Source organism: Oryx dammah, unplaced genomic scaffold, assembly GCF_014754425.2.
Source record: "Oryx dammah isolate SB20612 unplaced genomic scaffold, SCBI_Odam_1.1 HiC_scaffold_2, whole genome shotgun sequence".
Classification (NCBI taxonomy): Eukaryota; Metazoa; Chordata; class Mammalia; order Artiodactyla; family Bovidae; genus Oryx; species Oryx dammah.
Genome location: NW_024070186.1, coordinates 175,066,201 through 175,082,096, shown reverse-complemented (window position 1 = coordinate 175,082,096; position 15,896 = coordinate 175,066,201). Strand labels below are relative to the sequence as shown.

At 41.9% G+C, this 15,896-nt stretch overlaps 1 protein-coding gene across 1 annotated transcript in view; it reads left to right on the top strand.

The window, feature by feature from the left end:
- PDILT (protein disulfide isomerase like, testis expressed) overlaps window positions 1-15,896 on the top strand; it is a 46,253-nt gene that overhangs the window by 16,399 nt on the left and 13,958 nt on the right. The window contains exons 3-6 of the mRNA XM_040257463.1: window positions 7,589-7,722; window positions 9,147-9,284; window positions 13,746-13,856; window positions 13,938-14,063. Coding sequence (XP_040113397.1) covers window positions 7,589-7,722; window positions 9,147-9,284; window positions 13,746-13,856; window positions 13,938-14,063 — 509 coding nt within the window. The remainder of the gene's footprint in view (window positions 1-7,588; window positions 7,723-9,146; window positions 9,285-13,745; window positions 13,857-13,937; window positions 14,064-15,896) is intronic.

The window sequence follows — 15,896 nt, the reverse complement described above, 5'->3', positions numbered from 1 at the left end:
AAATTCTTAAAGAGATGGGGGTAACAGACCACTTTACCTGCCTCCTGAGAAACCTGCAGTAAGGTCAGGAAGCAACAGTTAGAACCAGACATGGAACCACAGACTGGTTCCCAGTTGGAAGAAGAGCATGTCAAGGCTGTATATAGTCACCGTGCTTATGTAACTATATGCAGAGTTCAGTTCAGTTCAGTTGCTCAGTTGTGCCCAACTCTTTGTGACCCCATGAATCACAGCACGCCAGGCCTCCCTGTCCATCACCAACTCCCGGAGTTTACTCAAACTCATGTCCATCAAGTCAGTGATGCCATCCAGCTATCTCATCCTCTGTCATACCCTTCTCCTCCTGCCTCCAATCCCTCCCAGCATCAGGGTCTTTTCCAATGAGTCAACTCTTTGCATGAGGTGGCCAAAGTATTGGAGTTTCAACTTCAGCATCAGTCCTTCCAATGACTATTCTGGACTGATTTCCTTTAGGATTGGCTGGTTGGTTATCCTTGCAGACCAAGGGACTCTTAAGAGTCTTCTTCAACACCACAGTTCAAAAGCATCAGTTCCTCGGTGCTCAGCTTTCTTCACAGTCCAACTCTCACATCCATACATGACCACTGGAAAAACCATAGCCTTGACTAGACGGACCTTTGTTGGCAAAGTAATATCTTTGCTTTTGAATATGCTATCTAGGTTGGTCATAACTTTTCTTCCAAGGAGTAAACGTCTTTTAATTTCATGGCTGCAGTCATCATCTGCAGTGATTTTGGGGCCCCCCCAAAATAAAGTCTGACACTGTTTCCACTGTTTCCCCATCTATTTCCCATGAACTGATGGGAGCAGATTCCATGATCTTCATTTTCTGAATGTTGAGCTTTAAGCCAACTTTTTCACTCTCCTCTTTCACTTTCATCAAGAGGCTTTTTAGCTCCTCTTCACTTTCTGCCATAAGGGTGGTATTATCTGCCTATCTGAAGTCATTGATATTTCTCCCGGCAAAGTACATCATGCGAAATGCCAGGCTGGATGAAGCACAAGCTGGAATCAATATTGCCGGGAGAAATATCAATAAACTCAGATACACAGATGATACCACCATAATGGCAGAAATTGAAGAAGAACTAAAAAGCCTCTTGATGAAAGTGAAAGAGAAGAGTGAAAAAGTTGATTTAAAACTCAACCTTCAGAAAACTAAGATCATGGCATCCGGTCCCATCACTTCATGGCAAATAGATGGGGAAACAGTGGAAATAGTGACAGACTTTATTTTGTTGGGCTCCAAAATCACTGCAGATGGTGACTGCAGCCGTGAAATTAAAAGACTCTTGCTCCTTGGTAGAAAAGCTGGGATTAACCTAGACAGCATCTTAGAAAACAGAGACATTACTTTATGAACAAAGATCAGTCTAGTCAAAGCTATGGTTTTTCCAGTAATCATATATGGATGTGAGAGCTGGACTATAAAGTAAGCTGAGCACCGAAGAATTGATGCTTTTGAACTGTGGTGTTGAAGAAGACTCTTGATAGTCCCCTGGACTGCAAGGAGATCCAACCAGCCAATCCTAAAGGAAATCAGTCCAGAATAGTCATTGGAAGGACTGATGCTGAAGCTGAAACTCCAATACTTTGGCCACCTGATGTGAAGAACTGACTCATTGGAAAGGACCCTGATGCTGGAAAGATTGAGGGCGGGAGGATAAGAGGACGACAGAGGATGAGATGTTTGGATGGCATCACTGACTCAATGCACATGGGTTTAGGTAGATTCCAGAAGTAGGTGTTGGACAGGGAGGCCTGGTGTGCTGCGGTTCATGGGGTTGCAGAGTCGGATGTGACTGAGCAACTGAACTGAACTGAATGGGTAGATGAATGGATAGATGGATGGAATAGAACTGAGGAACACAGAAATGCCCAACACAACCCTTCCTTTATTAGTAGAATGTTTCCATTGTGTATGTTGAATGATTGAATCACAGAAAACTGAGCCTGTCTTTTGCAGGGCCCAGCATTTAGCATGTTTGCAAAAATCCTATTTGAGAGTGGTTGCAAGAACCAAAGGGGTGGAGTAGAGAGGGCCACCATGTGCAGGGGCTTCAGGCTGCCTTGCAGCTTTCAGAACAGACACAAACAGAGTTTGAGATACACAGGCCAGACTTGCAGAAGAGCCTGCCTCAGGGCAGATTGCATAAAAGACATGGAGCCCTCCTCCCAGCTGGTTTGTAGGAGGGTGGTGTGTGAGGGAGTAAGAAGAGAAAGAGATGAGGAGAGAGGAAAGGAGTGAGAGAAAGGATAAAGACTGCTGCTTCCTGTGTGCTGAGTGATAACCCTCAATGGCTACACACTGACCTAAGCGAGGAGCCCTTTGTGATGTGTTGGTTTAGGGGAGGGCTGTGAAAAAGATAAAAGCCCGGAGTTACTTTGTCAAAGTACATATCTGCTCATGGAGTTACTCAGGCTCTTGGGATACCCTCACATCCTAAAGGACAGGTGAGGTCCAACTCCACTTAAGGGTAAAAGGGTTGCAGCATAGCAACTTCCAGACTGTCTGAGCCCTCTTTGTGCTGGGAGCCAGCACCTGGAACCTCCTCATCATTCAGGAAGCATCACCATCACCTCCTCCAGGAAGTCACCTCTGATTGCCTGCGTCACGGTGCCTGCCCTGTTTCTGTGGTCCCACAGTACTTGTCCTTCCTCCTCAAAGATCTTACCTCTCACCTGAGAGCACAGGACAGAATCCAATCTCACCTCCTTTCCTGGGGTCTCTGAAAAGGCTACCAGAACTGGTGGACACTATAACTTCAAATCCTCACTATGTACCTGAGGAGCAGCCACTTCCTCCCATCAAATTCTGATTTCTTCATCTGTAAAGTGTGAATGGCAAAGATATCTACCTCTGAGGGTTCCTGGGAAGAAAGATAAGTGCACATGTCTGAAGCATTTACTGTGTTACAGATACTGTTCTAGGCCCTTCTCAGATGTTATGACAGTTTAGGAGGTGCTTTTATAGGTGGGGAAACTGAGGTGCAGAGAGTGGAATAACTCTCAAGCCTCCCCAGCTAATAAGCAGTGAGATTCACAAACATTTTCTCTAAAGGATCAGAAGGTAAATACTTCAAACTTTACAAGCCAATCTCTGTTGAAACAATTTAACTCTGTTGATGCTCTGGAAAAGGAGCCACACAAACAGATGTGGCTCTGTCCCAATAAAAATAACTTATGAAATTAGATGGCTGGTCAGATTTGGCCCATGGGCTATAGTTGATTGATCCTTCCTGCACATTGTTCTGTCCTCTAAGTAAATGGCAGATGTGGTTATTATTGTTGTTGTTCAATCACTCAGTCATGTCCGATTCTGTGACCCCATGGACTGCACTACACCAGGCTCCTCTGCCCATCACCAACTCCCAGAGCTTGCTCAGACTTACATCCATTGAGTCAGCGATGCCATCTGAACATCTCCTCCTTGGTCATCTCCTTCTCCTGCTTTCAATCTTTACCCACATCAGGGTCTTTTCTAATAACTTGGCTCTTCGCACCAGGTGGCCAAAGTGACGGAGCTTCAACTTGAGCATCAGTCGTTCCAATGAATATTCGGGGTTGATTTCCTTTAGGATTGACTGGTTTGATCTCCTTGCAGTCCAACAGACTCTCAAGAGTCTTCTCCAAAATCACAGTTTAAAGCATCAATGTGGTTATTATTATCCTCAAACTATTACTTTTCTGACCCTAGTCCAGGGCCTGGAATGCTTAGGTTTTTAAGGCATATTTTGTGTTTGAATGGGGTGGTATTAGAAGGTCCCCACTGCAGCAGGCTTGGAGTAAAGAAGCCAGCTAGCTCTTATTTGTACTAGTCTTAAATATCTCCTTCTTCCTCAGTATGACCCTCAACCATGGAAAGAGATAATGGAATACTGGGATGGAGTCAGGGCCCAGATTTTAGGATGAACACTAGCTGTGAGAACTTGAGGCAGCCTTGATCTATCACTTCCTAAAAAGAATGACTTGTGCCAATTCTGCCACTTGATAGGACTTCCCTGAGCCAAGCAGGTGATGGTACTTTACCAGCCTCCTACACTGTGACTTCTATGAAAATTTCCCTCAGATGCAGGTTGGTTTTAAGCCTTGTTGAGTCAAGTTCAGGTTCTCCTCTGGTTTCCAAGGACTGATGGTGGGAGACTTGGCTTTGACCATCTCCTTTGAGGGAGGGAGACTCAGACTGCCTCCAGGCCCTCAATTAATGATGCATTCACAGCTTGTGCCTGGAAATATGCAGCAGAGCGGCGGCCCCAGTTAATTATTGGCACGGCATTCACACCTCAGTTGTCACTGTGTCCTCTGGCTCAGAGCCGAGCAACAGGACAGGCACCTGCATAGCAGGGACAGTGCCCGACACTCAGAAACAGTTTGCCAGGCTCAGAGCTATCTCAGTCCCATGGGGCCCAGGGGGCCAGGTGGAGTCCATCCATCCCAGAGAGGAGGGTTCAAGATCAAGTTCCCTCAAACAGAGTTATCTAATGATTCATTCACCTTGTTCATTCATCCCATGATTTCCTGAACACCTACTATGAACCAAACATTACAAGATGTAGGGGAGGAAAACTTTTCCTTTCTTCCCTTCTAGGTTCTTTGGAGGGGGGTCTAATAATTAAACTGACATAAGAGAGATGAATGAAAGAAAAATAAATTTCATATGTACAGGAGTCCCAAAGATATGAGGCTAAAAAGAAGTGATCAAAGCAGGCAGATTTTATACCTTTTAGACAAAGAAACAAAGTTGTGAAGAATTGACAAGAAAAAAGGGGTTGGGACTTGCGGTAGAAAATTAGTGAGGAAGTAACCAGGTTTGTTTATATAGCCTTCTTGACCTTAAATCCCTATGAGTCGTAATAAGGATGTCATCTACCCCGCTAGTGTTGGGTGGGTACCACCACATGGGAGATTTATTTCCTGCTTTCAGAGGGATAAAGAAGAGTCAGAACATCTTTTTTCCACAGGTGTTTCTCAAGTACCTTTAATTCAAAATAATATGCCAAAGTAGTAGAATTTGAGGGGGCATATTCTGTTATCCCTCAGGAGCTACTGAGAAAGTTAGCAAAAACTCATAACTTCAGAAACAGAGTCAATGAAGAAAATACAGCAGGTCATAATATAGAGAATGATTGAAAGGAGAATAGGAAAAGACCAAACTGAGGGTTAAATAAGCAAGATGAGATGCACTTGAGGGCTGAGAGGAAAGGACAGCCCAGGCAGAGGAACTGGCGGATGCCACGCCCGGTGTGCTGGAAGACAAGGGCATGACTGGAGTGTGGGCACAGGGAAAGTGTAGCACAGAGGGAAATCGGAGCAATAGTTCTGATGACCTGAAATGCAAACTCGTTTGGAGGGATTTTATTCACTTTTTTTTTTTGCATTTTCAGAATGTGTAAGCTAATTTCTTTCAGGTCATTTAAAAACAATAATTTTTTCAGGCAAAGCCTTTAGGAGAAAGGGTTGTTTTCATGATGTGTGCCTCTTTCTTCCTAAAAGATGGTTGGACCACTGTGAAAATAGAATCTCAACGTTGGGCTGGTATCTGGGTTTGGGGGTGGGGGATGACTGCTGCGAGTCAAACCATGGTCTGAGGATGGCATGATGCCTCTCCACCCACTCTGTCCCTTGAGACCACCACATCGTCCTCTTATGAACCTTCAGAGGCCTGACTCACTGTGACTATTTTAATGGCCTAAACTGTATCTGCTGAAGCTGGACACTGTGTCCCCATGACCAGAAATTCTTCTCTTGGGCATGTACCCAACAGAAGTGCATATAATGTGCCCCTAGAGACATGCCCAAGAATTAATTCTTAATAGCCCCAAACTGTAAACAAACCAAATGCCCATTAATAAGGAATGAATAAATAAGTCACGGACTATCCACACAACAGAGTGCTACACAGCAGTGGGAATGACTCTGAAAGTGCAACATGGAGGAGTCTCACATGTGTAATGAAGCCAGATCCTCAAACACATGCTGTATGACTCTGTTCATATGCAGTTCAAGAACAAGCTGTTAGAAGCTAGGGTAACTGTTACTTCTAGTTACCTCTAGGTGAGAGCAGGGTAGAGGCTGGGAGGGGGCACATGGGGACTTCTAAGGGGCTGATAATTTTCTGTTTCTTTACCTGGGTGGTATTTACACATGTTTGTTCATTTTATGAAAATTCATCAAACTGTATATTAATTTGTGTACCTTTCTCCACATAAACATACTTAATTAGAAATTTTTTAAAGGCCTAATATTCTTAGAAAAGGTAAGTAAAGACACTTAGTGCCCTTTCCAGACAATTTAACAATAATGTCCTTTTCAGACAGTTTAGCAACTCATTGTGCATTCCTCAAGCCCCAGGCTGCAATTTGTCCTGCCACAGGGTCTTTGCACAAAGGCCTTTTCTCTGCCTTTCCTTCTCTAGCTACTTCCTGTTAACTCCTATGTATTCTTCAATTTTCAGCTCATAAGTGATTTCCTCCAGGATTTCCTCCTCAACTTCACAGTGTAGGTCATGTATCTTTTCTACTGGTCCACAGAATTTTGCTTTTTAATGCTAACTTTGGGTGTCATTACATACCTGTTTGTGCAGTTATTTGACAATTATCTTCCTCAACAGAATGAAAGCTGCATAGCAGAGGCAAGGGTCATTTATTTCTGTTCACCATTTTATCCCCAGGACTAAACACAGCACTCTAACATGGCACTCCAATGCATATTTATCAAATGAATGAATGAGTGAAGAAATCAGTCATGAGAGAAGGAATAAAGGATTTTTTATGTCATACAAAACTACTCACAACTAACATTGCTCTAGCTCATAAATTCATTTTAAATGATCCATTCTATTCTATAATAGTCTTTGACAGAAAATATTTTAATTACCTGCCATCATATAACATCGATGATCCTAGCAAGCACAGTCAATTTGTAGCCTTTTGTACATTTTGGCACACTATTATATCTCCCAGATATGGTAGATGTGCCTCAATTTTAGAAGCTTTCTGTATGCTTGGCATTTCCTATATGATAGCTGATAAATGGAAGTCAGGATAGATGACCTTAGAGGACATCCATGTCTCAGCTAATGAATGGGAGACACAGGGAGATAATGGAATTTTCCTAAGGGTGCAGAACTAGCTGGTCTTTTCATTTACTTTTAAATTTTTATGTTTTAAAAAATAAATCTATCTTCCTTTCAGTTTGAACAGTGAATAAGAAAACATGGCTGGGCATGCTTCCTCCTGGGTTTGATTCCCAGGTTCACTAGTGGGGTGGCCAATAGCAAGTTGAAACCTCAATATGTATCCCATAGGGCTACTATGGAGATGTAACACATGCAAAATGCTCAGCACAGTGCCTGGTCCTTGGTAAGAGTTTGGCAAAGTTTAGTTGTTATTAAAATTTACATCCTTGGGGCTCAGATTGAGGAAGAGAGGAAGAATTGACCTTGGCTTTCAAGGGGTGGGAATCTAAGGCAAGAGGTTTCTACTCATTTAACTTGGGGAAGATAGGCCTTGCTCCAGTTCAAGAGGAAACTTCTGTGGGATCCATTTAATTGTACCTCTCTCTCCAGGAGTGGTTGAATCTACTGCCTTGGTTGTTTGGTTGAGAAGACAAATTAGCCAGAAAGCATTTCTGTTCTCTGAGAGCAATGAGATAGCAGAGTTTGTGAATTCCAGGCCCTTGGTCATCGTCGGTTTCTTCCAGGTACTGCATTCAAGAGGTGGGAAGTGGCTTCTCAGTTGCTAAGGATTTCTATGTCTGGGAGGGTGCGTGGGGTGAAGAGAGGTCTTCCATTTAGGTTAATTCCATGCCCATTCTTCCTTTTCAATGAGTGGTTTTCTGAGAAAACTGGAAGGATAAAAAATAAAGAAAAAGTGGAAGCTGAAATGGCAGGAGGAGCTAACTACAAAGGCAGACAGTAATGGGGAGAAAAAAGAAGAGATTAATATATTTTGAACTAGTTTTGATAGTGTAACTGATCTTTTTGAGGTCCACTTAGAACATCAATGAATAATAAATGATTTTCAAATTGCCCTTGCTTTTGGAGAATGAGTTTCTTATACATCTTTGCTCATTTCCTGTAACTTTGATGACTCCTCCCTTTTTCTGAGCAGAAATCAGAACTTTGGGGTTATATTTATACATGGGGAGAAATTGTACTTTTTTCTCTCCTGTATTACATTTTGACATTGTTTCTGGCCACAGTTTTCTTTCAAGCTAAAGAATGAAGGCTGAAACTACAGCCATATCTTAATATGAAGTTCATATTTGCTACTACATGTGATTAAATCAATGGTTCTTCTGAAAGCAATTAAGGACTGTGTGTGAATGTGTGCTTAGGTGCTCAGTTGTGTCCAACTCTTTGCAACCCCAGTGACTGTAACCTGCCAGGCTCCTCCATGGCGTTTCTCCAGGTAAGAACATTGGAGTAGGTTGCCATACCCTCCTCCAGGGGATCTTCCCAACCCAGGGATTGAAACCAGGTCTCCCGCCTTGCAGGCAGATTCTTTACCATCTGAGCCAATAGGGAAGTCCATTTAAGAACTAAATTAAAAAAGTCTTAACAACTATGTTAGTAGATCCTTCACTCTCATACTTGGAAAAGGTCAAGTTTATCAATTTTATTTATCTCTGTGTATTTGCCTATTTTGACCTTAGTCATAGCCATAGAGGAGAAGGCAATGACAACCCACTCCAGTACTCTTGCCTGGAGAATCCCATGGATGGAGGAGCCTGATGGGCTGCAGTCTATGGGGTCACGAAGTGTTGGACACAACTGAGCGGCTTCAGTTTCACTTTTCACTTTCATGCATTGGAGAAGGAAATGGAAACCCACTCCAGTATTCTTGCCTGGAGAATCCCAGGGACAGAGAAACCTGGTGGGCTGCTGTCTATGGGGTCGCACAGAGTCGGACATGACTGACATGGCTTAGCAGCAGTAGCAGCAGCATAGCCATAGAAGTATTCTGGGTATGAAACATCCATGAAGGTGGATTTAGGTAGCCTACCAAAACCACAGAACTTGGAAAGGTGAAGAGATGAGTTAGTCACCATTTTCACCCTGTCCTTAAAATTGCCAGGCATTTTGCTTTCTGTCAAAGCCTCATCAAACATCTCTCTCCAAACAGGACTTAGAGGAAGAAGTAGCAGAGTTGTTCTACGAAATGATCAAAGACTTTCCAGAGCTAACATTTGGAGTGATATCGATTAGACATGCCACTGGGCGTTACCATGTCACCCTTGACAGTGTTATAGTGTTCAAAAAGGTAAGACTTGAGTTTTATTGCTAGTGACAGGTCTCTAGTTCAAAACAAAGAATCATGCATGGGCTTTGGGTATAAATTCTGGTTCTGCACTTGTGAACTAAGTGGCATTGACTAGCTGGTTTCTGGGAAATCAGTCTCTAGACGTCTCTCTGACCTTTCCAGCCATTTCCCACTGGGAGCTCCTCCTTTCCTTAACCAGTAAATGCCATTAGTTAAGGCTCAGTGTTCTGCCCTGCATTTGCTTCTGGTCCATCCAAGCTTCCCCATCAATCCATACACCCATGATTTACAAATCTCCCTCTCCAGCCAGACTTTTCTAATCTCCAGACCTTTAAGTCCCTCACCAGATGTCTCAACATGGTCAAGCCTAAAGTCATGATCTCCCTTCCAAATCCTCTTCTAGTATTCTCTCTTTTTGTGAATAGCAGAAACATTGATTCCACCCAGCAGTCACTGAAGAAAAGTGAAGTTCAAAAACCTTTCTCTTATTATCTTCTCAGTTATAAATAAAAATAGGCATTTTTGTCAAAGAAGACACACAGATGGCACATGAACACAATAAAAACGTTCAGCATCATGAATCATAGGGAAATGTGATCCTCTCATAGTGAGATGTCACCCACACTCCCACCTCCTCTGTAAACAAAATCAGAATACCTTGGCATCATCCTAACACCTCCCTCTTTTCCATCCCTGCTAACCCGTCCATCAGCCCAATCCCATTGATTTTTAAATTTAAAATATTCCATGAATCTATCCACTTCTTTCTACTGCTACCATAATAGATCAAATGACCATTCATATCCCACAGCCTAGTGCAACATACATTCAATGGGTCTACCACATTTTATCTTGTCCTCTCAAGAGATATCTTCAAAATTAAAATCTGATGGTTATTTTCCTCCTTCTAATTGAAAGCCCTTTAATAGCTTCCTATAATTTTTAGGATAAATATGAGTCTTTGATGAGGGCCACAAGGCTTTCCACAGTCTAACCTCTATTACAAACTTCCCTCCTCTCCCTCTCTGGGATCTAGATCTGAGCTGTTCAATACAGCAACCACCAGTCACATGTGACTATTTACTTTAACATTAAAATTTTAGTTCTTCAGTCAAACTAGCTATTAGCAGATATTGGCTACTATATTTAATATCATTGATTTACAGAGCAAATCCATCATCTCAGAAAATTCTACTGAAGTGTTACTTTAGACTCTGTAGTTTGGTTCCTGGAATACACATTATTCCCTCCTTCAGTTCAGTTCAGTTCAGTTCAGTTGCTCAGTTGTGTCCGACTCTTTGTGACCCCATGAATCGCAGCACACCAGGCCTCCCTCTCCATCATCAACTCCTGGAGTTCATTCAGACTCATGTCCATCGAGTCCGTGATGCCATCCAGCCATCTCATCTTCGGTCGTCCCCTTCTCCTCCTGCCCCCAGTCCCTCCCAGCATCAAAGTCTTTTCCAATGAGTCAACTCTTTGCATGAGGTGGCCAAAATACTGGAGTTTCAGCTTTAGCATCATTCCTTCCAAAGAAATCCCAGGGCTGATCTCCTTTGGAATGGACTGTTTGGATCTCCTTACAGTCCAAGGGACTCTCAAGAGTCTTCTCCAACACCACAGTTCAAAAGCATCAATTCTTTGGCTCTCAGCCTTCTTTACAGTCCAACTCTCACATCCATACAGGACCACTGGAAAAACCATAGCCTTGACTAGACGGACCTTAGTCGGCAAGGTAATGTCTCTGCTTTTGAATATGCTGTCTAGGTTGGTCATAACTTTTCTTCCAAGGAGTAAGCATCTTTTAATTTTATGGCTGCAATCACCATCTGCAGTGATTTTGGAGCCCAGAAAAATAAAGTCTGACACTGTTTCCACTGTTTCCCCATCTATTTCCCATGAAGTGATGGGACCAGATGCCATGATCTTCGTTTTCTGAATGTTGAGCTTTAAGCCAACTTTTTCACTCTCCTCTTTCACTTTCATCAAGAGGCTTTTTAGTTCCTCTTCACTTTCTGCCATAAGGGTGGTGTCATCTGCATATCTGAGGTTATTGATATTTCTCCTGGCAATCTTGATTCCAGCTTGTGTTTCTTCCAGTCCAGCGTTTCTCATGATGTACTCTGCGTGTAAGTTAAATAAGCAGGGTGACAATATACAGCCTTGACGGACTCCTTTTCCTATTTGGAACCAGTCTGTTGTTCCATGTCCAGTTCTAACTGTTGCTTCCTGACCTGCATACAGATTTCTCAAGAGGCAGGTCAGGTGGTCTGGTATTCCCAACTCTTTCAGAATTTTCCACAGTTTATTGTGATCCACACAGTCAAAGGCTTTGGCGTAGTCGATAAAGCAGAAAGAGATGTTTTTCTGGAACTCTCTTGCTCTTTCCATGATCCAGGGGATGTTGCTAAATCCTTACAATAACCATGTTACTTAAAGACGTGGCTCAGAGAGGTTAGGTTACTTGCTCAAGGCCACACAGGAAGTAGATGAAATGATCCAGATGCTGGTTGACTTCTCATAGGGAAGACTGCGAGCCATTGTGTTTTACTTAGGCCCATGGAAGTCTGAAAGATTCCAAACTAGAGAACAAAATAACCTGATTTGTGTTTTTGAATGGACAACATAGAATCCAAAAGTAGATCCAAATGCATACTGAAATTTAGTATTTAATAAAGATGATGTTTTAGATTAGTAGGCAGACTGTGTTATTCAGTGACTAGCACTGAGAGAATTGGGTAGCCATTCGAAAAAAATGAAAGCTAAATCCATAAGTCATTCCTACCACCAAATTAAATTTCAGATTGATCCCTGATTTAAAAATATAATAAAACTGTGGAAAGACTAGAAGATGCCATAGGAGAATTTGCTTTCTAACCTTGGAGGGAGGGGAAAAGTCCCTTTATGAAGCATGACAGAAACCATAGAAAATATGAAAAGAAACCACTGATAAATTCGGACCATTCAAAAAAATGTTAAATTCTGAGGAACAAGTGAAGGTTACTCAGTCATGTCCAACTCTTTGAACCCCATGGACTATACAGTCCATGGAATTCTCCAAGCCAGAACGCTGGGGTGGGAGGCCACTCCCTTCTCCAGGGGATCAAACCCAGCTCTCCTGCATTGCAGGCAGATTCTTTACAAGCTGAGCTACACCTCTGCAGAACAAACCAGGTCACAAAATCAAACAAAGGCAGGCATATGATACCATTAAACTTGAGATCCAGAATTCAAAAGAAAAAAAAAAAAACAGCAAACTTGGTATTGCATTTAGGAGAGATTTGGTCTATGTTAATGGTTAAGAACATGGGCACTAGAGTCAGATTGCCTGAGCTGGAATTTTGGCTCCATGTCTTAGCTTAGCTTAGCTTAGCTTAGTTTAGCAACCCTGGGCAAGACGTTTTACTCCTCTGTGCCTCAATTTTCTCAGTTGTAAAATGGGCAAAATAATAATATATGGTTCAATGAGATGTTATGAGGATTAAATGAGTTAATATATGCAACATGTTTAGAACTGTGGCTGGTACAACTTGAGCTCTCCATGAGTTTGATTAGTACTATTTAACTATTATTATGACCAGACAAAGAGTGTAGGCTTTATCAAGAGGACAATAAGGCTTATGCTTAAGAAAGAGTCGTATTTTAACAGCATCACTCTGGCTAAAGTTTAGGGGGCAAATTGAAGGGAAGCAGGGGGATAAGTTGAAAGACTATTAGGAAACTATTGTAGGAGCCCAGGGAATATGTTTGGACTAGAGGTTGGAATTGGTATAGATATAGAGAAGGAGATGGAGTAGAGAGAAATAAGGAGATAGCTACTTTTTTTCTCCTCCCCCCACGGACTTTGATCCTGTGCTACAGAGAATTTATGTAATTTCCTGTGTTAATCCAGGTCCTTCTGAGAAGCAGTCATCACGCAGGATTAGTCATGCAAAAATTAGGGGAAATGCCTGTGAAGGAAAACAGAGAGGGGGCTGGGGAAACTTATCAGACCATGATGCAGATCTGACCCTTGGAAGGAAGGAAGGTGAAATGGAAGTCTTTGGTTGTAGTCCTAAGAAAGTTCATCAAAGTCCTCCATAAGAAAAGTCCTGCATCTCCCAGAAATGGGCTTGCCTTAGTATCCTTGAAAAATTCATTGGTTAGGAGCAGTGTGTGAAAAACTGCTCAGCATTAGCACAAATACATTGATGAGATTTCAGAGCAAGGCAGATGGGGCTGTCAGTCAACTATACTCCCTGCTCTGTAGACCGGAGATTTTCATGGCTTCCCCATATCTATATTCCACCCTCAGGTTAGTCTGCTCAGATGTCTATATTTATTAAGTATCTAGATTATATGTTACACCTGTTAACATGGTGTTTCCCTTTTATCCAAGGGGAAAATCGTGCTATTTACATTTATTAAGTGGTTATATCATGGATGCTACTGCCCTCTAATGTTTTTCTTCTTTTGTCCAAGGGAAGAATTGTGAACCGCCAGGAGCTTATTAATGACAATGTCAACAAACAAATCCTCAATAAACTTATAAAAGAACAACTCACAGATCTTGTTATTGAATACAACACTGAGGTCAGTGAGCAAAGGGTCTCAGGAGGAGGGTAGCTGTGGTAGCTGTGTGCACAGAATGACTTGTTTTCTTTTTAATTTCAGAATAGGGATCTGATTTACGAATTGAACATCCTGAATCACATGTTGCTCTTTGTCTCCAAAAGCTCTGAGTCATTTCGTGTAATAATGCAGCATTATAAGTTGGCATCGAAGATATTCCAAAACAAGGTTTGTGGAAGTTGACACTGCTTTTTAGGGTTCTTTGGATAGAAATCAAAGTCCTGTAGGCCCTGATGCCATCCATCTGCTTTACTGATTGTAAATGAATCTAAGAAGAATTGGCATATTCATTTGCATACCACTCTCCTGACTTGCAGTCTTCTTCCTGCCCAGTGTCTCTTTCTTTCTCACCAAAGCTTTGCTTTTTCTTCCCTCATCTTTTTGAGAAGTCTACTATGGTAACATGATTGTTTTGGCTGCTTTTTTGATGGAACAGGCTCTGCTAAGAGTGGGTGACTGCACTGTGGCTAGAATTTGGCCTGGAGGAGAGGGGAAGGCAAGACCTGAGGTCAGGGACTGTGAAAAGCCTGAAGATGTGTAGCAGTACAGACAGAAGTTGCTGGGGTTCTAGGATTCAGCATCAACAGGCTTCGGTGCAAATTCTCTTCCTCTTAACAAGTGATTTTACCTTAGATAAGTATAATCTCTCAGTCTCAGTCGCTTTCAGTGAAAAATGGATAATTAGAGCAAGAATTAGAAGTGCTTTATGTAAAGCAATGAGCAAATGTACAATAAACAGTGCTTACTTTTATTATTGTCATTAGAAACACATCAGTGTTTCCTAAGTATTATATCCATATTTATGTAGTTACCACCGTCTGGATTATGGAGGCTATTTACTTCCTTTTTCTCTTTATTTTTATAAGAAGTAAGGTAAGAAAATTATTCTGAAATTTAAACAAAACAATTTAAAACTTTGAAGACTCAAATGAACACATAATAAAGCCACTATGCACCAATATATTTAAAGACCAGGCTACATCCCACCTCATTATTCTCCAGGAAAGTTGTTTTAATTACAAAAACATCTGTTGTAAATGCATTCCTGTGTGTGTGTGTGTTCAGTTGTGTCCTACTCATTGTGACCCCATGGACTGCAGCCCTCCAGGCTCCTCTGTCCATGGGATTTCCCAGGCAAGAATACTGGAGTGGTTTTCCAGTTCCTTCTCCAGGGAATATTTCCAGCCCGCGGATCCAAACTGCCTGTCTTATGTCTCCTGCATTGGCAGGTGGGTTCCCTAGCACAACCTGGGAAGCAATACGTTCCTGGTTTATTCAATTTTAACCTAGATTTTTGATGTAATTAAATTGATTACAATCTGATTGCTTTCCCGCTTTTTTTGTTATCATGGTCAATTTGTTGTTGCTTAGTCACTAAGAGAAGTGAAAGACAAAGCAGAAAAATAAAATATACCCATCTGAATGCAGAGTTTCAGAGAATAGCAAGGAGAGAGAAGAAAGCTTTCTTAAGTGAACAATGCAAAAAAAAAAAAAAAAGAGGAAAACAATAGAATGGGAAAGACTAGAGATCTCTTCAAGAATATAGATACCAAAGGAACATTTCATGCAAAGAAAGACACAATAAAGGACAGAAATGGTATGGACCTAACAGAAGCAGATGACAGTAAGAAGAGGTGGCAAGATATACAAGATCTATGCAAAAAAGATCTTAATGATCCAGATAACCATGATGGTGTGATCACTCACTTAAAGACAGACATGCTGGAGTGTGAAGTCAAGTGGGCCTTAGGAAACATCACTGTGAACAAAGCTAGAGGAGGTGATGGAATTCCAGTTGAGCTATTTCAAATCCTAAAAGATGATACTGTGAAAGTGCTACACTCAACGTGCCAGCAAATTTGGAAAACTCAGCAGCGGCCACAGGACTGGAAAATGTCAGTTTTCATTCCAATCCCAAAGAAGGACAATACCAAAGAATGTTCAAACTGTTGCATAATGGCACTCATTTCACATACTAGTAAAGTAATGCTCAAAATCCTT